The 23,167-nt window shown below is 39.9% G+C and overlaps 1 protein-coding gene across 1 annotated transcript in view; it reads right to left on the reverse strand.

The window, feature by feature from the left end:
• The window catches only part of LOC140235077 (rho GTPase-activating protein 7-like), a 162,716-nt gene that overhangs the window by 12,704 nt on the left and 126,845 nt on the right, over positions 1–23,167 (reverse strand). Inside the window, exons 7-10 of the mRNA XM_072315113.1 lie at positions 18,455–18,520; positions 12,878–12,997; positions 8,473–8,705; positions 7,190–7,315 (exon numbers count right to left, since the gene is read on the reverse strand). Coding sequence (XP_072171214.1) covers positions 7,190–7,315; positions 8,473–8,705; positions 12,878–12,997; positions 18,455–18,520 — 545 coding nt within the window. The remainder of the gene's footprint in view (positions 1–7,189; positions 7,316–8,472; positions 8,706–12,877; positions 12,998–18,454; positions 18,521–23,167) is intronic.

Genomic DNA, 23,167 nt, shown 5'->3' on the forward strand with positions numbered 1-23,167 from the left:
TGTTTTCCATGGCGGCAGCTAGCGTGACAACCAATCAGCTTCAAATCTTTTAGTTGTTACTAGGGTATCTCCAATTATTGTCATAAACATTTTGCAAGGTTTACCTTTAAACCAGGATCAAGGTGATCTTCTTGAATAAAAATAAATGTTTCTAAAAAGGGTGTTAAATCCACACTTCATCATAAAGTAACAGCAGTATGTAATTTTTGGCAAGCAAACCAAAATATCAAATTGTCCTTCAGACATCTACTCTCCCAAACACACACAGCCCAAATGAAAAGAAAACATGTGGTAAACCACTTCAGCAGGCACTGAATTTGCATTGACATAAATAGACTCATTCCACCAAAGTTGTTTTGAGATTACCTCATCTGGACTAAAATCCATAAAGCAAATTTACTTAGAAATGCAAAACAACCTGAACTCTTTTAGCAGCAGGGAATTTTTAACTTCTGTTTTTGTTTTTCATCATGGTTGTGTTAACTACAAATAGCCTCCATTCCTTAAAGTTGTTTTGAGCGTTACCTCATCTGGACTTAAACTCGGCAGAGTAACTTGCACCTTGAAAGCAAAACAAAACTAAGATCTGAAGCAGCAGGAGTTTTTCATTGGTTTTGTTGAACTATGGTTGTGAACCATATGATATTTATAGTCAGGACATTTATCTGTTTGGTAAGGTCCTCTGTGCGCTGAGGGCTCGCTCAATGCGAGTGACAAACAACTCTCTTTATACAATGCTACACCTGCCATCGCCTTCGCAATCTTCTCTTCTGTATATATTTCTTTACTTTTTATTTCATTTTTCTGGTATACCACATCGACGGAACATGCTGCATTCTGGATATAATGAGAAACTTGAAGGATGCTTCGGCTCTTCATCAGGATCTATTTAATATATTACTTAGAATGTTCAAAGACATCCCACAAAAGTTAAAAGAAAGAGAGAGAATGGCACGGAAACAGAAGCTACCGCCGAGAGAGTAAAACCCACAGCAAGACAGAAGTGGCATTGAGGTAGGAAAGAGATGAAGAGAGATTTCTAAAGGAAACGGAGAAACATATAGAGACAGATTTCTGAAGGAACAGAGAAAACATATGAGACGATTTCTGAAGGAAACAGAGAAACATATAGAGACAGATTTCTGAAGGAAACAGAGAACATTAGAGACAGATTTCTGAAGGAAACGGAGAACATATAGAGACAGATTCTGAAGGAAACGGAGAACATATAGAGACAGATTTCTGAAGGAAACAGAGAAACATATAGAGAAGATTTCTGAAGGAAACAGAGAAACATATAGAGACAGATTCTGAAGGAAACAGAGAAACATATAGAGACAGATTTCTGAAGGAAAAGAGAACATATAGAGACAGATTTCTGAAGGAAACAGAGAAACATATAGAGACAGATTTCTGAAGGAAACAGAGAAACCATATAGAGACAGATTTCTGAAGGAAACAGAGAAACATATAGGACAAGATTCTGAAGGAAACAGAGAAACATTTAGAGACAGATTTCTGAAAGAAACAGAGAAACATATAGAGACAGATTTCTGAAGAAAACAGAGAACATACAGAGACATTTCTGAAGGAACGGAGAAACATATAGAGACAGATTTCTGAATGAAACAGAGAAACATATAGAAACAAATTTCTGAAGGAAACAGAGAAACATATAGAGACAGATTTCTGAAGGGAAACAGAGAAACATAAGAGACAGATTTCTGAAGGAAACAGAGAATATATAGAGATAGATTTCTGAGGAACAGAGAAACATATAGAGACAGATTTCTGAAGGAAACAGAGAAACATATGAGACGATTTCTTGAAGGAAACAGAGAAACATATAGAGACAGATTTCTGAAGGAAACGGAGAACCATATAGAGACAGATTTCTGAAGGAAACAGAGAAACATATAGAGACAGATTTCTGAACGATACAGAGAAATATATAGAGATAGATTCTGAAGGAAACAGAGAAACATATGAGACAGATTTCTGAAGGAAACAGGAAAACATATAGAGACAGATTCTCAAGGAAACAGAGAAACATATAGAGACAGAGAAGAAAGAGAAAGGAGAGGGAGACGGGAGGGGGAGAGAAGGAGATATGGCAGGGAAAACATCTGAGAGGGATGGACACAATTTTCGGAGGTGAAGGGATTGCTGGCTGAGACATTGATGCAAGACCACATTTTCCTGATCCCGTCTCTCCTTATTGAAATCAAAAAAAGGAAAGTACACACACACAAAAAAGGAAGGAAAAGCAGAGCATTCAATGAATCTGTCATATCTAACACACACATACAGAAATTCAGCAAACTTAATCCTTCAAAAAAGGAGGCTGGATTTGTGGGACTATAGCTCATGTGCCGTCCCCGGCCCCGACAAACGAACGGTCTGACCTGCGGCGATCTGAAAAACGGGAGGGGATCGGGCGACACCTGGGCACGGCCGCATCTGGATTTGTCCCCTCTAAATCCGTCAGGACTGATCTAACTTTCTGCCCCTAGTCCTGTCAGATTGCAACGATCGTTGACAGACGTGGGGCTCGCTTTCAGGGGGCAACCCCACGAGGTTCCTCCATATGTCCAGAGATATATGAACATGGATATCATGAACTCATACATGAGCACTTGCAATGCAACTCTCAATTTGCTATAATATGCAGTCAATATCTCTCTGTACCGACAATACACTACATATCCTTTGATTTACCCATCAAATCAGAATGTCATCAAGTGATTTGTTTTCCATCATAAAATTTGTTCCACGTTGACCACACATTCATTCTACTCAACATGCAGAAATTCACGTTCATATATTTTTTCCATGATTGGCATGGGCCGCATTTGACCCCATTTTTCCCTTTAATTTTTCCTACACCGAAAATTATTTTCTGATTAAAAAAAGAAAAGAAACAGAAAATCATGTTTCAAACACGACTATCCAATCTCTCTTTTTCCTGTTTATAGCTTCGGGAGGTGTTCAGCTGCGATGATGATATTCCTGCTGGGTGACAACGGGCTCTCTGACCAGCGACCGAGATTGGACGTTTCCTCTGCAGAAATCACACCACGCATGGTCACTGCCGAAAAAAAAAAAAAAATTCACACCTACTCTTAATTTCCCAGTGCTCAGACAACCGGCCAAAAGCCCCAGGGTAATGTAAACTCCGCCCTTGTCTCCTCTGTCCTCATTTCATCTTTCTGCAGGCTGTGAATTTTCTCTCTCTCATCCCTGGGCAAAGTCCCAGCCCCCCTGTTTTGGGGGGATGAGAATTCATCATGGAAGATCAGATCATAAGGAGCTGGGGGTATGATGCACCTTCACAGAAAATCAAGGTGAACAGTGATGAGGTCTCTGATGTTTGTTCATGATGAGGGCCTCCTTGAACATGCCTCCTCTTTCTTTAATACTCTCTCTTCATTCTCCTCCCTCATTGCTATCGTGATAACATAAGGTACCGGTATCTCACTTGTTGAGCAGGATGAGCTGAATTTAATCATTCAAGCATTCATTCATGAATGCTTGAATAACATTTTCTTGTCAGGCAAAATTATGGCCAACTTCATCTACGAGATATGTAGGCCTATGAAGAATTGCATCAACCGATTGATAGCGACTATATTTCACAGATGTATGATTCAAGACTCTATAAGGTACAAGTTACATTGTATCTATTTAAATTTTGAATTGAATTATTTTATTTTGTTCAATTTCTTGAAATGGAGGGGGGGGGAAGGAAAAGGTGAAATGGCAATGTACACTATGCTCTTGTCTTTCTGAATAGGACTGAATCCAGAACATGTTGAAAGTGCTTGTAAGATATATACGTGTAAAATACTAAGAAAAAGTCATTACCGAAGCAGCCTACAGCCATGCAGAGCTCTTTCCTGTGATGTTGACTTAATCACATGAATTCCTCTCCACTCGTTAGCCTCCGGGGCAGGGGGGCCCTGGTCGACTACAGCCGATTGCTAACTGAAGGCTTCTATGTTACAGTCGGGGTCGCGACCCCCGGGTCAATTGAACTCAGGTGTCAACCCTACCCAGCACTCTCCCTCTCTCTTCTCTCCGTAGCCTCTTTACCCTTGTTTTCTGGTTCCCTTTGAGCGTTGATAGCACCTCTATTCCTGGAGCAAGCGCTCATTTTTTCTGATCCCATCATTATATCGCCATGAATCATAACACAGGTATTCCTATCGACACTGTTCCCTGCACCTTGCTAGGAAATCCAATCCGCCAGCAAGAACAAAGTCTCTCTGTGTACAGAAAATTTGGACACTTTTGCCAGATGCGTGTCTGAGCTTTGGGATTGCAACTTCCCCTTGCTTTCTTTCCACTCAAATTAATTCAACAGATACGAACATATGGCATATAAATAATAATAATAATACATTTGAGTCACACAAAATACATCTTTTATCAAGAGCTTAGCAAGCTTAAAGGCACATGTACTATTTTCCATTGTAAGTAGTACCTACTGGTCCTTTGGGAGAAACATGTACCACCTTTTACAAAGTATAAACGAAAATCATTTAAAAATGAAATACTTTAAAACATTGTAAATCAGAATAATCAAAATCTAAACACTGCAAGGTTACTTTAATGGAAGAAGTTAATTTCTCACTAATCTCCCTATTCTTTGTCTGACATTGTTTTCATTTCTTCTTTCCAACACATATTAAATCTGTTTCTCTTCAGCATTGGATTATTTTCTTCTGATTGTTCAAACAGAATGAGAAAAAAAAGAGGGAAAAATCTGAAAAAACCCCCGCTCAGATCCTATTTTGGAATACACGAGGGATGCTTTTATTTCACATCTAAATAAGCCGTGTGTTCCTCCGTGAGCATATCTGGCAGATTGCTGCGCATCTTACGTTTCTGAAGTCGGAGGATTTGCGTGTGGTCGTGGAATGAGTCGACGTGATGAAGGAGGGGAGAGACGGAAAAAAAAAATAGAGAGAAAAGACCGATATGGAAAGAGAGCAAGAGCGAACGAGTTTGAAAGAGGCATTTCCACTCTCTCCAAAGAACCCTAGCAAATGTTTGTGATTATCTCATGGTGTAAGGAGGCCCTCCTGTTGAGCCGCGCTGAGTGGTGCAACCCTAGTATCATCCTGCCAGGGCAAACCCAACTTCAAATCCCTTGATTTTTCCTGGATGATCGACTTGGGGAGAGTCGAGATTCTCTATCACCCTAACCGAACTGAAGAACCCCTCTCCCGAGATGATTACGCTAGGGAAGAGACGCATAAATGCGCTTTTGATTGGGGCTCAATGAGCTCTGATAGAATCAGGAGTAATTTGAGGGCTGATCTGAAGCTCAGCACTTGACATCCATTACACATAATTATGTGGAAGTTCATGTACAGAGAGTATATCTGACATTAAAAAATTCCACCTTTTATAGAAAAACATTTTCATCAGAAATATGAAGATCTCTTCCCTGTCATTGACATGCATTCATCTTGATATCAAACAATCAAAACAATCGTGTTTGATACATACTGGGTCTGTATCTGCACATCCAATTCATGTTAAAAAGCTAAACTCCAGATGTGAACATTCCTGTCATCATTCTATAAAGTGGAAAGGGGGCAGTGGGCTGTCATAGCTGTTCCAAACAGAGCCCACCATTGTTTCAAGTTATCGTCACAGTGTCAGATGGTAAAAACATGGAAATGCTCCAAATTAGATTCGATGCGAGTTCCTCCCAAAAATAGACACTGAAAATCTGCCTGATAAAGGGCCCCTGGGTAAAGTCATTATTTAGGCGACACTTCAGCGAACGAACGGGGAGGAATTGTTTCTTCGAGGAGCAGCAATGAAGTGATGAGAGAAAGTTGTTTGGTAATCTGATCAGAGACGAAAAGGGGAGGAAAGGGATAGTTGTCACGTTTTCTCTCAAAAGGGGAACATAAGCACTGAAAGAACTCTTTCCACTCATCCTTTTTGTTCTAGTGGTCGCATCTTTTTTTCTTTTTTCTTTCTTTTTTTTGGGGGGGGGGGGCAAGGAGTGCAGGAATACTACAGACAGACAAAGGAAAAGAGACAGATAGTCTATTTGTTTTCAGTTAGATCCTCAATAAATGTGGATCGAGGGGATAAGAGGTAAACAGGCACGTTCTTTACACAAGCACGGCGTTGTCCCCGTAGGGTAAAACTTGAACCTCCAGAGAATGGTGCTGTGATCGGAAGGAATGGGAGAGGACCTATTGGGACAAAACCTGATATGATAATGTTGGAAATTCCAGAAAGTGTGAAGAAATGCGATCCTGGGGATGAATTCTCTCCTTTGTTTCAACGACAACAAACCTATGTCACACAATTCCCAAATAATACACATTACAACTTTGAAAGAGGATACCTCACATTTCGAGTCTGTTACTTGGCATAGAGTATACAAACTATTCATCACTGATTCTTGCCTGCAAAACAGCATCAACATTGACAACCACAGACATAAATTGCACCTCAACCATATTATTACCCTCTTGAAGGGTATTAATAGAGACACACAGACAGACAAAAAAGTTGCGACTTCAGCATTGGCTAAATAGTTATGCCACTTTAAAATGCAACTTCAAGAGGCAATGCAAAGGAGATACGCTGTTCTGTGCAAGCAATGGCTAGTAAGCTCACAGACAAGATAAGGTACTTCTCGTTGACTTCTCATAAAAAATACACCAACAGGATGCGCATACACCACAGCGGAATCACATGACAATTTCGTTCTTTTTTCTCTTTTCTCTTAAATTGTCTAAATGAAAATGAGCCCACATAGACTTTTTACTGAAGAGTGAATCAGCCCCAGTCACCATCCACTCTTCACAAATTCTGAAAAGATGAGCAATGTGAACTCACTGCTAGGTGTTACAGATTAATCCTTTTTCTGCCAGTGACTTTGGACAGTGTGTACAATACTATGGAGTTTTCTGTGCCAATCAGTGCCTTAAACAACACAAAGGGTTAACAATGAACTTCAACTTGCACAAACACAAACACACACACAAACACAAACAGACAGAGACACAACAGACAGGGCAACAGACAGACAGACTGAACGATGCAACAATCAAAACCGCAGTAGCACGTAGCAATTTATGGCATTTCTTTGGGGAAAGTGAAGTGAAGGTACAAGGGTGAAAATCAAGCATCTACACAAGACTTGTCGAGCACTCACTGGTGAATAGACTGATGAACGTTTCGGACAACTTGGGCGTCAGGAGCGGTTCTGGCAGCTCCCGGAAGTACTGTTTCAACATGTCCGCCACGTCATAGGCCAGCATGCCCTCATAGTTCAGAGTATCTGAAAGTGTGACAGCAGACAGTAAGAAAGATTAGAAATGCATTTCCTGCCATATCTCACAAAAGATTAGCAAAATATTTCCACATCAAAACCAGTGCATGTGAGTCTCATTGAATACACTCTAAATCCTATAAATACACCATATCTTTAGTGTCAACACTAACTGTAACAGATCATCTATGGTTAGAAGTAGCCACCTGCATGATCTAATTAGATGACTTGACTCTGTGTGCTTGTTGGTATCATGTCATCACATCTGTATTCTTGTCACTCCAGATTGCAACATCATGAAGCTTTTTTTTTTTTTTTTTTTGTCATACAAGAAATTCTTTGCTCTTGGCTACACGCTCTTCAACCGATCCTTGCGCCACTTGATGCAGTGATAAATGAGACCAATGAGTAATCAAGCATGTGATTAGGAGGGGGAAATTTTTGCATCTTGATTGCTTTCTGCTCTGAACACATACTTGTAAGTCTGCATGCATAAAACAGCTCTCTGGCCAAAGACTATAAAATCTATTGCAGTCATTGGGATAATCTACTCTCGATGTACGTCATATCAAAAGCAGGCTCAAGCAACATCTCGCTTATCATGTTTCGGTTACGTGGCAATCACTCAAGCTTCACAGATCTGCTACCACCTCAATGAGCACACAAAGGCCTAGACATACATTAATGGACTGCAGACCAGTTTTTCTAAAACTTGTTCACTGGAAGCAGCATCTAAGTGCCAAGCATTGTTCGAGGTAGTTTCACGACACAGGTACTTGACCACTTGATTGCTGATATCTTATTAGTAATCAAAACTTAATGATGATATCGACTTCACAAATGAGTGGTAAAAATAAATCCAAAGTATATTAAGACAGATGAAGACTAATGAAGACAGCATATCGTAGATATTATATTCTTGTGGCAGCAAGACTATCGTACCTCTGATGTTTTGCGAAAGTTTCATGCTGCGAAAAAGGTTGTTAGCTCAAATTTGTGAAAGTGTCATGTCATGAATTGTTCTGGTTTAACAGTAATTAACAGAGATGAATTCTGGAATTACAGAAAAATCTTCAGATATATATTTTGACACATCAAGGCAATGAGTTTACACAGTCTGTTTGTTTTAATCAGTGCTTCATTTTTTTCTTCAAGTTGCAACGGACCTTGACTGGCTTCGTTCATCTTCTTCAGCTGCAGAATGCGGGAGCGGACGCCTGGCTTGCGGAAGAGCCCCACGGCCTCACCGGCCTGGCGCCGCAGGTATCGCATGGCATAGAGGATGTTCTGGGGCAGCGGCTGGCCCGTCCGCTGCAGGTGGTGCAGCAGGGGCACCCCAAACACGATCCGGTCCTTGAAGTCTGCTGTCTTGGACCGCTTCATGAATCGCGGCACGATCCTAGACAGAGATATAGAGAGAATATATGGATGAAAAATAGTGGCAAAGTGGGGATGGTTTATTGCAACTGAGAAGACAAACAAGAACGCTGCTATTCTTGTACAGTAAATGCCAATTTAGCGGTACAGGTGACTTCAATTCTAATGAAGTACTCGGAACAGGCAGTTTTCTTTCATCATATCAAAATTTCATTTTAGCTCAACAGTAAAGATATTTACATGATCATTTTGGGACATGAATTTTTACTTCGTTGTAATGAGAATTTCAAAACAACTGTGTTTGTTATAATGAGAGTGCACTGCATAATCCTGGTATGGAAAGAAAGAGCAACGTGTAATAAGAGAAAGATAATAATCCATGATGAGAAACTGGCTAAAATATTCACAAAAATATTAATAAACAGATAATGACAGAGACACATCTGGTATCACTGGATCATTATGTCCTCACAACATTTATGGAGCCACATTATAGTCAACTGACTTGTAAAAAAAAAAAACCACAAAAAAACACAAAAAAAAACTATCTAAGTCACTTTGTATTGAGTGATGTCCTAGCATGTCACATCGACACCACTGAGCTGAAGATGCATGGCTCAGTGCGATACCAATGAATAATGTGGGTAGCAATTTGCTGATGGAAGTGGGTGGCATGATAATGTTTTGAGGAGTGAACTAATAACTTTATTATTACCTAGTGATACCACTGAATAACATGGGTAGCAATTAGCTGATGGAAGCTGGTGGTGTGACAATGTTCTGAGAAGTGAACAAATGTGTTTTGTTGTTGTTGTTAAACTGGATTGCTATGAGTCACTGACCATTCTCCTACTGTAATGGATGACGCAGCTATGTAGATTGTACTGGGACTACTCAGGAAACAAATGGCTGAAATCTACGTTGACATGTAAACACTATTGATAGGAAACGCATCTAATGATTACATGGCACTGGTGTTCACAACAAAAACACTTGAAGCCCATTCTTTATTTCTTTGTTTCTTCTTATTCATGAAAATACAGCACATGATTGCACTTCAGCTTTGGAAAAGATTAAAAAAAAAAAAAGTTGTTTATCACTGTCGTTAATGACTGATGTGTTGGCTCCATTTATCATGAGGCTCCTTGGAAGACAGATAGCTGTAAAACTGCCCTAAAGACATAGACAGCCCCAACTCTCTCTCTCTCTCTCTCTCTGCTCTTCCCCAACCACGAACTGCCAGACAGGACTATAGCATGACAGCAGATGAACAATGGATCCCTTTAGGATACCATTCGGATTGATATCTCAAACATAACTTATTTTTCCTTTTCTTTTCTAATGGCAGAATTTAGACCAACAAAATTGTTGGACCACATATATCTTACACGTATTAAAGTGAAGCAGAGATATATTATCAGAGACAAACATTTCCTGGTAGCAGGCTTCTGCTGTATCCAAAGATCCATCTTCTGTTTTTTGCCAATGTTGCCTCATTTTTTGTTGTGATTCTAGTTTTCTTCAGTCCCGAGAGTGACTGACTTTGCAAAACAGCCAAACAAGTATTGTAACAAAGTGAACAACTTAACCACACATCCTTTCAATACATAGAACACAAACTTGTTGGGAAAACAAATTTTTTTTTTACACCATAAACCGCCCCCCAAAAAAAGACAGACTCGCTCCTGAAGATCAATAGCTCTCATGAAAAATTGACCACACATTTATCTCATCTGTAAGAAAGCAAGGAGGAAGGTGGGGATGCGCAATAGGCTTCTTCCACGAAATCAAAAAGTCAAGTGCTTCTACAAATAGCATCCTGCGGACCCGGTATATCACACAAGGAGAGGCACTATCTATGGGAGAGGCACTATCTATGGGAGATGCTCACTTCATATTCCTCGCTTAACTCTTTTTGTGCCATGGTGGAAACCCCCTGTGTGCCACGTTATTCTGAGACAGGAAGGTAGTTATGCTTTGAGAAAGAATTCTGTTTTTCCAATTTGTAAAACTTCTTCAAATTTCTGTTAAGATGGGCATAATAGCAGGCAAAGTTAAAGAGGAATGCCAAGATTTGTTTCGATATAAATTGTATGACAAATCTAGTTTCAATTTTTCTTTTGAATGACCACTTGCTATATTATTGTAAAGGCATGACTTTTGCACGTGAAACCGTGACAGAAACTTAGAATGTACGAGCAAATCTAGTTGGGAACACCGCTTGATAGTCAATCACCACATAGAATGCAAGCCGTATATGAGAGGAACAAAAGCACGAGAAACGCTTTCATTGTGTCGTGGGATTAGCAGTGATAAGCCGATTTATCGATCGGTTTTGGCGGCTTTGTTTGTTGAGCAGAATATGCGAAGTTGGCACGCCGTCGACTGAGTCAGACGTGCGAACGTGGCACATAAAGAGGTAAAGAGAATCTGCACTTTGAAGCATGAACGTGCTACAAACTGAGGGGTGAAAGATTCCTTGCAACTACACATGGAAGCAATCCGAAAGTTGTGGGATTTCGACTGTTCATCCATAGTTCATTAAATATAATATCTATTCTTTATTGTACAGACCAAATGGGAGAGTTGTGGGGGCAATGGCATCATGCCTAATGTTAATCCTTTGTGTGCTTTGAGTTCCAATTTGCACAGAAAACCCAATAGCCTTGTACACATTGTCCAAAGTTCCTGGTACAGAAAGGGTTAATTTGCATACAGTGATTGTTACTTCTGCCCTGATTTTATCAAGAAATGTGAAGCTTTCAGATACATCCCTCTTTTCTGCCCACTTTCATTTGCCTATTATTGTAACTGTTTGTGAAACTTATATATATTTTTTTCTTTCTGATCACAGTCTAGGCAAACCTGGAGAGGATTTCTCCTTTAAGTGTGCACTGCCCTAAGAGAAAATTTCTTTAGCATCGTCCTCTCAACCTCCTCTTCAATGATGTATCATTTACATGATGACGAGAATATCTCTTGAGAGCAAGGTAACAGCTCAAGTCATTCAGATAGAAAGATAGACAGAAAGAGATGGACGGATAGATAGATGGACAGATAGATGCACGTCTAAGAGTTAAAACATTATCGATGGTGCTGTCACTGACCATACTACCATTTACTAAACAATCGTCGACTTTGGCATGATCATGCTGCAGTAAAGAAGTGCCATTATTCAAAAAGACAGGCACCTGAATGATTTCACAAGACTGCAATTCAACTCGACATCATCACAGATAATATCTCCACTTATTTTTAACTCAAATTTGCCTGCACTCTCTCTGTCTTTTCTCTGAAGATATTTGCCTGCAGAATTATTTTGCATTCCTCAAACTCCTTCAACTGATCTTTGGAGGCAAATTGGTCCAGTGGGCATTGCAACAGTAGATGGCCACTGGAACCCTGAATACACAAACTTTCCTTTTTGCCGAGGGTCGACCGGTCGGGTCATGAAATGGACACTGCCAGGAGGAATGCCAAAAATGGATGAACAACTTTGTGAATGCTTCAGATTCTGAGATGCGAAGCCTGTGTATGAAGGATACTCTGATGGGTTCTTTAACTGTACGTAGCAAAGTAGGAAAATAATAGAAGGATGGATGCAGAGATAGAAAGCAGGAAAGATGAAATGAAATATCAGGAGAAAGGTAGATAAACAGGTGTATAGTTTACTGTACCCACAAAGAGATCCGATTCGTGGATCAATGTATACACATGAAGATTGATAGATAGATAGACTGACAAAGGTATGAATAGAGGGACAGAAAGATAAATTGATTAATAGATAGAAATACTAATAGTATGGGTAGATGGATGGATGAACAGAAATTATATGGGAAATGCACATGTAGCCTTGGAAAGTGTTGAAACTTTTTTTTTTCAATGTCATATCATATGGAACTTTCTCTCAACCAGAGAAGAGAAATCAGTCGGTTACGTCTATGGGTGGGACCAATCAAACGCTCATGCCTTGGTTGCATCATGTAGTGGGGATTCTCCCTTCTATATACATTTTTTCTGCACTTGATCCTATAAGACATGACCCGAGCGTCGCTGACGTCAGGGAAGCGGACTCGATTACGCACATTTTCCTCTGTAGCATTCATCTTGCCATTAGGCAGCACCCGCTTCCACTACCAGGTGTGCTACCCATGGATTTTTTTTTTTTTTTTTTCCCTTTGCCGGTTTTCTTACCACGTCCAGCCGGTCCGATGCGTGACGGAGTACCTCTCCATGACAGCAGTCAGTTTCAGCAAGGACAGCTTACGCAAGATCATCAGCTGGCCGACGGACAGGCTGCTTATCTGGAATGGCCTGCAACGATGGGGGAAAAAGAGATATAGAGACAGGAGTTAGGGTATGAGATAGAAAGAGCTCATTAGACTAAGCGAACGGTTAACAGGACTTCTTGTCATCTCCTCGCTAATGAGGATTCACCCCGTTTTGAAGAGTTGCCGCAGATGTTCATTAATGGTGCGTCTGACGCTAATACGCACTCTGTGACACGATTCTTCTCAACCTTGCGAAGTCCATATAACCTACAGGCGAGCCCAGCCCCCCCCCCCCCCCCCAGAGCAAACGATGAGCAACCAAAATCCCTCATATATAAATCAAGACTAACAGATGCAACTGCCTTCTTTATTCCGTGTCTTAATCCCCTCTGGAGGGATAATATCTGGAGATCTACTGATCTCCTTGGGTACTGATCTCCTTGGGTACACTAAGTCCCCCCTCTAAGTCATCAGATGTAAATCATGACATTTGATTCAATCGCTTCATCTGTACCATCGTTTCACATTTAATCTAAAGAAAACTTCCAAACTCAATCGACTTGGAGTGCACCATATCCCACTTTATCTAATCACTCACGCTGTACATTATGACACATACTTTTCTTAGTCTTATGGAATGCAAATCTGCCACACACTTATCAGGAAACCCAAAACACATCTTGCACAATGCCATAATATATCTCTTAAGTCTTCTATAAAAGGAGATGCATTTGTTAAATCACTCAACAATTACGATGACAACACAATTGAATGAGATAAGAAGAAGTTATTAATTAGGAAATCAGATCTCAACGGAAGCTAACTGACAAGGAAGGAGCCCTGTCTCCATGGTCTGCATATGTTCTTTCACTCAAGACAGAAGCAAAACTTATAAAAACCCGAGATCAGGATAGCTTTCTTTGTCGGAAGTCAATAATTTCCTCTGCAGTAGCTACATTTCCCCTTCTCTCATATGATACAATCATATCATTCACTAGCACTGCTAAGTCTTGAAGTCTTATTGAATGTGAATTAATTTGGAGATAGTGCCTTCTGGCACACTCTAGGATGGAGGCATTTAAAAAGAAAAAGAAGAAAAATTGCAGGATTTTGAACATTATTAGGCCTACATCAACAGCAAAAGTATATTGTATTGAGCAATATCTGGTAATAGGCTTCTGAGATTGTACAGCTGTTTCGGATTTACAACAAAATTCATTCATTCAATCATGATCAGGAGGAGTGTTATCCAATCATTTCTTTTTTTCTGAGTGCTTGCTTGCAATTTGGGTCTCAAGCACAATAATTGAGGAGGTGGAGCATAGCATGACTTGTATCAATTTCCTTCACAATGTGTTCATATTATGCTTCATTTTTAAACTGCTGTATGTGTGTGTATAAAAAGTTGTGCGTTTGATATTGACAGGCCATTAACTTTGTAACACAACTGTCAGTGTTGCTTGCAATATATAAGAGCTCAGTCAGAGGAGCAATTCCCGTGTAGAAACAACTCCTAATTCTAAACTCAAGAAGACTCATGCCTTGAAGAAAAGTGATTACATACAACATCACACTCCCCTTTTCCGCCTAAAAATTTGCTGAAGCCCAACATAAGCAAAGGCTTGCTTCAGCCATAGTGCCTGCACTCCTAGACTGAATGTGCACCTATCTTGACCCCTTCCAGGAACCCCCCTCTTCTTGCTGGGGACCATCCATCCCATCCGTCCATCAACATGGGGCAGGATTAGGGCCTGGATTCCTAATCTCTGCAGCAACATAACCCCGCTGCACTTCTCCTAGAATCCTCCCAGGTAAACTTGGGTCAACATCATCATCATCATCCTTCTATTCCCTCACCTTGGTAGTAACTTCCCCTCTGCTTATCCTCGCCATTACTCTTTTATGCTCCTAAGAAATCTCCTAAGATCTTAACTGCAGAGCCAACAATGGTATTCTCTTTAACCTCCCTGTATATTCACACAAGAACTAAAAAAAAAAAAAAAAAAGTTCATTCTTTGCTGCTGAATCTTGCTATTTTTTTAATTTTTTTATTTTTTGAGGAGAGAGAGTTTAAGTTACACAAGGATATTCAGGCCATATTGGCAGGAAACACATCAGACATCAGTGATATAACATGAGCGCATAATAGCAGAATGTTAAAACCCCTCCCAATAAAAACAAGAAGAACTTTTTTTTCCCCATTCCTGTTTTTATTTTTCAAACGTTGATAAAAGAGCAAGCTTTAATGTTTCAAGTGCATGCTTGCTGGCATGTGTATGTTTGTCATAAAATATTAACGACATTAATGACATCAATTTTTTTTTTTAACCTTTAATACAAAGTAATGCTTCAAATGCATGCTTGCCAGCACGTGTAAGTTTGTCGTAAAATATTAACGACATTAATGACATAATTTTTTTTTCAACTTTAATACAAAGCAATGCTTCAAGTGTATGCTTGCCAGCATGTGTAAGTTTGCCATTAAATCTTAACGACATTCACGACATCCCACGGCAATTGCACGGGGAACAAGCGCTCATATTACACAAAATTCAGCCCACATGTAAGTGCAGCCAGTTACCGAATTCTTGTGCGTAGCATCACAAGACAGTGTTTCAAGGGCATGCTTGTCAACATGTGAAAGTTGGGCAAAAAAAAAAGTAAATGACATTAATGACATGCATCACAACAGTGCCATAAAATAAAGCACATTGTCATGACACAAGGCCTTGGGATCATCACGTCTGTGAGACATGGGATTAGCAATCACATATATCTTTAATGATAAGATCAGTCAAAAGCTTCTCTCATGTTAAAATCTAAAGTTCCTTAAGTCCTTTTTGAGGCATCAAAGAGAATTAAAAGCTTCAAGTCATTAACACATGATCATTTTAATGTACACACTGTCTGCAGTTTTCTATTGTCTTTTTTCTTCTTCTTCAACACACCAAAACGGTTTTGCCATGACCAAACCATTGCTTATATGATTTTAAGACCATTACTTATAAACATAAACATAATCAGTCCTGCGTGATCTTGTCTGGTATCATTCTACATTGCCCTGAGGGGTTCTTATGGATATCTCATCATCCTCTGTAGAGGATTTAAAAAATGGTCTGCTCTGTCTTTCAAGTCACTAGGCGTGTCTTCATCAGCCCGAAGTTCAAACTAGCGGGACATTTTGCGGTCTTAGAAAATAGCCCGATAGAGCGAATGTGCGTCTTCATCAGCTCGAACAGCCTACTTCGGGAAATTAGTCCGAAAATTGACGCATGCGCACTTTGCATCATTACTCTGCCTAGCTCGCTGTTCGAAAGTGGATTTCCCTGCTCAAAATCTCCTACAACACCGTATGTACGATACTACAACCAGGGAGGTGAGCAGTACAGCAAATTCTCTCCAAAGGGATAGTCTTCTGTCCATTGACACATCTTATACGAAATGAACGAATTGCAATTTTTAAACAAATCCAGAATACACACAATCTGCAAGAATCTTTAGCTAAGGTAGAGTGGACCAGAAGGAGAAGTTTACAAAGAACAGCTAGCATGCACGGAATCACCTCCCTGGTTTTAAAGATGTCAACAACAGTAGGCCTAGTACACACATGACAGTTGTGATCCTTGAATACGCCGTGAGTGTATGCACTATAATACACAATCACTAGCTTGTACATGCGCCAGCTGGCTAACCAGAAGCGTGGAGGGATCGAGAAAATTTCGGGCTGATGGAGACGCACCCGAAATAGCGCGCTATTTCACGAATTAGCGCTCTAGTTCACGAACTAGACCAAGATTTCGGGGGAAATTTTCCCGATCAAATAGCGCGCTATTTACGTCTTCACTACACAGATAGCGCGCTATCTTGACATCGGACTAGTTTGGTAACCGCAAGATAGCGCGCTATTTTGAAACTTCGGGCTGATGAAGACACGCCTTATGTGGCCCTCGGTTTAATTCCCTAAAGCTGAACCGAGGGGCTGCATCAGGCAGAGAAATAACGAGGGTATCCTCTCTTCTTTCTCATCTTTCTGTCGCTACTTGATAATGGTGTATGATGGGAGGAGGGGGGAAGGGTCTCCCCACTGGACCCCCTGCAAAAGCATGCAACGGAATGCCGCTGCACCTCGTAATCGAGTGCCTTGCACGTCACATGAACTCGCCGAGTTCTCGTCTGGAGTGCGAGACCGTCCTTCCAACGATGACGTCAAGGCGATATATCAGGCCGGCAGAAGGGGCAGCCGTCTCAGGGCAACACTAGCGTCATAACATCATTTACTTCACAAATCATCCCATTGTTTTCATCTTCTCTCTCCATCATGTTTGACAGTAAGCATTTTACTTCTCATGAAACTTAGACACACCCACCATCTTCTCACGCTCATTGCACTATTAACATCATACCAACTTTCCGCCACATCGATAGAGCATGAAAGTGTGGAACCCCTCACATCAAAATTAATTGGAAAATTGAAATCACTTTAATAGAGTATCAAGTTGTGAGTATAGTGAATTTGTAATCAAAGCATCTCTAAAATGTTTTAAATTGACTCTGAGTCACAGATTTACAGATATCCTTTAAGCCTTCTCCCTTATCAATCTCCCTACAGAAATAAAGCAGCCAATGCCACTTTATCCGTGTGTTTTTCTTTGAGTTCATCAACTTGGGGCGAATCGAATGCTGCAGATTTAGAGTTAAGCCTTGTGTGGGGGGCAAAACGTGGGTCAAATTATTCCAGTGTATGTGGAAGATTTTGGGGACTCTGTAGTTCACATATAGATGTGCACATCAGCACTATCAATATTACCCTGTTGCAGCATAGCAGTTTCTCCTCGCACATACAGCATATTTTGCTGATAACGATATTCAAGAGAAAGAGTCAGCTCTGTCTTGCCTCTTTGGGCAATCTGTGAGTATCAAAGGACAAGTTCACCCATATACATAATACGTATGTGAATTGAGTGAATGCTCAGTATTAGTAGAACTCATCAGTGAAAGTTTGAGGAAACTCAGACTGTTACGAATTTTAAAAGATTCAGTGCCACTATAGCTATATGAGAAGACTACCTCAGTTTGTGTTGTCACACAAGAAGAATGATAACACAGAAAAGACAATTAGAAAAGACAACATATTTTCATTTTTCTGGCATAATAAAAGAGCACATGACTTGCCTCTCGCAGAGAGCAGGAAAGAAAACATTACTCTTGACACATATGTCAGAAAAAAATATTGAATTTGTTGAATTCTCCTTATATTTTCTTTATTGTTCTACATATACAACATCATAAAATGTAGTAGTATTCTCACCCAAACTTTAAAACTTCACAACTTTTGAACAGATTGTCCAATATTCCTCCAACTTTCACTGATGTGTTTCACAAATATTGCTGCATTCACTCAACCCACACACATACCTACATTAAGATGAATTTGTCCTCTTAATATTTGGGGGATGGTTTAACTCACTCGAGAGCCTTTGAGGAGGGTGTGCATGCTTACCGAGAGTTGAGGCTTGGCCGATGAGATTTCTGGAAACTGTGCCATCTGATCCTTGGCCTCCTAGCACTGGTGAGAGAAGAAAATCAAGATGGACAAATGTAATGACATTATTTTTTCTGTCACAGACACGCATACACATACAAACACAAAATAAAGCCTCACAGGAATATAAAAACAAAACAAAACAAAACAAATTAAAAAAAAGACAGAAATATTTGTCAGAGAACCTTGGAGACACATGCGTCATATTAGTTTGGTTGCTTGAAAATTTTATTCTGGAGTGGGAGGCTATAATTTGTTTTGCTTTCTTAATTGAACAATGTCCCTTTAATTCTGAGGCACGGAGACTTGCTAATATTGAATTTAGTGTCTCCTGACAATGCATGTGCATGAAGCACGCACACAGACATGTGTTTACTGGTAGGTGCTGAAAGTTTTCGTTAGTATTCGTAAAAATTTATATATGTTACTACTTTGGGCATACAATTACATCCAAGACTGAATCATCAAAGCATGCATCTTTGACGAACAATTTTCCGGCACTAAACTCTTTTTGCAAATTATACAATATCATCTTTCATATAACTGCTAGGAATTCAGAGGGAAAAAAAATCTCATAATTTTCTAGCATTTTCCTTCGGTTATGCTGAAGCTGCCCATAACCCTTGAGTTCCATGAACACAAAACCTCCCTTTAATTCTGAGGCACAGAGATTTGCCAATTGAATTTAGCGTCTCCTGACGATACATGTGCATGAAGCACGCACACAGACATGTGTTTACTGGTACGTGTTAAAAGTTTTTCATTAGTATTCATAAAATTTATATGTTACTATATTTGGCATACAGTTACATCCAAGACTGAATCCTCAAAGCACGCATCTTACAAATGACTAAAAATTTTCTGGCACTAAACTCTTTTGTGAATTATACAATTATCATTTTTCATATAACCGCCAGGTATTCAGAGAAAAAAGTCTTACAATTTCCTACCAGTTTCTTTCGTCTATGCCGAAGTCCCCCATAAACCCCTCCCCCATGAGCATAAAACCTAAATAGATTCAATAACTTTTACTTCATTCCTGTTATAAAAATTATTTCATTTGAAAACTAACCATAAAAGACAAAATATGAACACCGAGACAGCTAACCATCATCCATGTATTCTCATCATTACATTATTTTAAATGTGGCATCAAAGAAATGGCAAAGTCCCCGGTACTCTGAAGCACAGAGACTTGACCAGTGAATTTAATGTCTGCTTTATACAGTGTATGATGCGCAAGAAGCACATATTAACACATGTGTTCACTGGTATGTATTTATAGTTTTATTGTTATTATTCATAAAAATTCATATGCTTCTATTTTGGGTGTACTGTTCAATCCAAGACGGAATAATCAAAGCATACATCTTTGAAGAGCAATTTTCCGGCTCTAAAGTCTTTCGCAAATTATCAAATATTTATAAATATATTTTTTTGACTGCTCAGAAAACAAACAAGAATGTGTAATAACTATCTGGTATTTTTTTTTTCAGCTACTAGTACGTTCCAGGCCCCAATCCCCTCCTGCCTCCCCCCCCCCCCCCCCAAATAAAAAGAATTTAAATGGGAAAACACTTCACCTAATTCCTTTATAAAAATCACTTAATGAGAAAACTAAAGTAGATGGACTTGATATGAACAATGTGACAGCAAAACCACCAAGCATGTTTACGCTGTATATTATCACGACATGTGTTTAAATGTTCTGCATGCCATATTGGAAATTGCTCAGGTCTGTGCGCTGCATCGCCACCATTGCCACTGAGGCAAGAGGAGGCAAGAAGACTAAACAAACACCGAATGTTGCCCGTGCAGTGCCTCGCTGCACGTTCCTCCTTCCGTGATTCATGTGCGTCGATGCATTGTGTAAATACCGAGAGACATCCATCATAACCCTCCCCTAAATCCACAAGGCAGTGACATTTGATTTGCACTTGTTACCATCACACTCTGGCCATCTCAGCCCTACCCCCACCTCCCCCCCCCCCATTATTTGAATGCTATATAACCAAAGATAATGATGAAGGTCAAGACAATCATGAATGCATTTTGATGATATGAAATATGCATTAACTGGAATACAAATAAGAATGTCATATTGACAGCTGTAACCAGAAGGGCTTTATCACATTTTTTTTTTTTTTTTTGGGGGGGGGGTATGGTGGTTTATTATGTTTAGAACTCAATCATCTTTACATTATGATATCCATTCTAAATCAATTTCATTTTCAGTAAAATGTCAAAAATTCAAACTGCAAGGATCCTATTCTATCCTATATCTGGAGCGATGCTTATAATCTACCCACTTGTGATTGAAAATAAACTTTTTATTTCATGAAAGTTGATTGTTTCGTTTTTCTGTACGCTCAAAATCTTAGAATGCAATTGCGCCCTTCTGGCTCTCAGCTGATGATATGTGACATGAGCACTCTAATCATTCATGAAGTGGACAGGACTGCCAAAACGGTTGTCTATTTGCATTTCTATCAATTGCACCAATCGAGCAGAAGGGAAAAAAGGCAAGGAGACACGCTGGAGAATAAATACATGCTTTTTCAAGTGCTTTTTTTGTTGTTGTTGTTGTTGTTGCTTTTAACTGTCCTGAAAGAGGGACAGCAAGTTTTAGTGCATGGTTGCACATGACAGACAGGCGTTAACAATCCTAAAATGTCATTACACAGCCAGCATAGCAGGGGCATTATCGTGGATGTGTCAAGTGTGCATAATGAATGCGCCCCACTGACACACCTAGGGCAGTGGCAGCGGAGGGCTCCATCTGGGATGCCCTCAGAGTGAGGGAAGGATAGAACGAGAGAGATGGGATGGAAGGAGGGGAGAGAGATGGGAGGATAGGAGGTGGAGAGAAAGATGAAGAGACATATATCGTAGAGATAGAATGAGAAAGGTAGAAACAGAAAGACAGACATAAAGTCAGTAGCAAAAGGAAATATGAGACTTACAAACACTAAGAGAAGCAAGAGGTGAGGTAGAAGGAAGAAAACCAATGCACTTTCCTGAAATCACATCTTAGTGAAAATATGACATATGAAATTTGCTACATACTATCACTGTTTTAATTTGCTGGTGCCACTAGTTTTCCTTATCCTAGATACCATATGAATTGCATTAGTTTTAAACACCAATTCTTTTATTCCATTCTTCTTTATCAGAGAGGGTTATGTTATGCAAAGATGTGCAAATGTATGTCATCTGCAGGCATTAATTGACAAAAGAACATTACATGTGTAAACAAAAACAACAACAAATCACCAGGCATGAGAAGTACACAAGACTTACAGTGTGTATCTGTATGTATCACTTCGTTTTGGTTTGTTTGAATGTTTGCCAGTCATTTGAGAACATTGCCACGTGACGACTGTCGAAATTTACGATGTTGATTCTACAGGCAGACAGACCAAAAATGCACAAGTGGGCCTCAGCCATTCCGACTAAATTTTGCACTGAAACCTGGATTGATGCATCTGAAGCAATCATCATGACACATTATAGAGGGTAGACCACCATTACATACTGCTTTTGTGCCGCTGTTTGGCATTCAACTATGTATACTGCCAATAAACAAACTTTGTACATCACCACATATATTTCTTTCTCAAAGCTGAGAAAACATCTCCACAATGTAAGTATAACCTCTTTGCCTTTAAATGCCAGTCACTGCTTGTGATAGGCAATGACCTATTACTTTCAGGCAAAGATTAACGCCCCCCCCCCCCAAAAAAAAAGACTATACACACACAGAATGATTGTTAGTTCTACTCCAAGTTCTTGCTTACTTTCTGATCCCCTTTTCTTCGAAATGCCTTCTCTCAACCTGCCCTCCTTTTCAAAGCTCAATCCTCCTTTTCTTTTTTCTTTTCAGTTATTGTCTTCCGTTTGGTTGTTGATGCACAGTGGTGATAATGTTTTCTCACCTGGGCAGATGAGTGTGGGTGTTAAGTGTAGCAATGGCATTGTAATCTCTTTTCCCTGGAAAAGTTCACCCATTCTCACATTCTTAACACTATTCAGTTTGGGAGTGTCAAAATCTGAGCTTATTCTGACTCAACATGCAGTACTTTTGTTTAATAAGTGTGCTGTATTCCACACTCTCCTTCAGATCTATCCAATGCAAAGAAGATATGGTAAATACCATGCCCCATCACAGAGAACTGAGAAGCTGTTGGGGTCACTGACCTCTAGTAATGGGGTGCAGCAACAGTGTCCATTCAACTCAATGATATCTTCTATTAATGCCCAAGGGTATTGTCGACATGTGGGTGTAATGGGTATAGGCCTACTAATTGCATGCCATTGCTCTGTGGACGTTCGTTCAGGATTCACGGTCGAAGATGACGATATTCATCACGCATTTACCAGCAGATTCTGCCTCAACTGTTCGCCTTCCTCCGCCCTGCTACCAGCACATTGCCGAGGATTTAAATAACGCCAACCTGGCAGTTCAAAGAGTCATGTCACTTTCCAGGTTCCTCAAGTTTAAGCAAAAAAAATATTGCATCCTACAGAACATGTGCTTGCACAAACATCAGGAGACATGATTTTACGAACTTGCCCCACATCACGTGTCTGACAAGGCTTTTGCAGTGAAATTTAACTCCACGTTCGACGATAAATGCAATGAATACGGCAAACTCAAATGAACAAAATCAT

This window comes from Diadema setosum, chromosome 11, assembly GCF_964275005.1.
Source record: "Diadema setosum chromosome 11, eeDiaSeto1, whole genome shotgun sequence".
In the NCBI taxonomy this organism is placed as follows: Eukaryota; Metazoa; Echinodermata; class Echinoidea; order Diadematoida; family Diadematidae; genus Diadema; species Diadema setosum.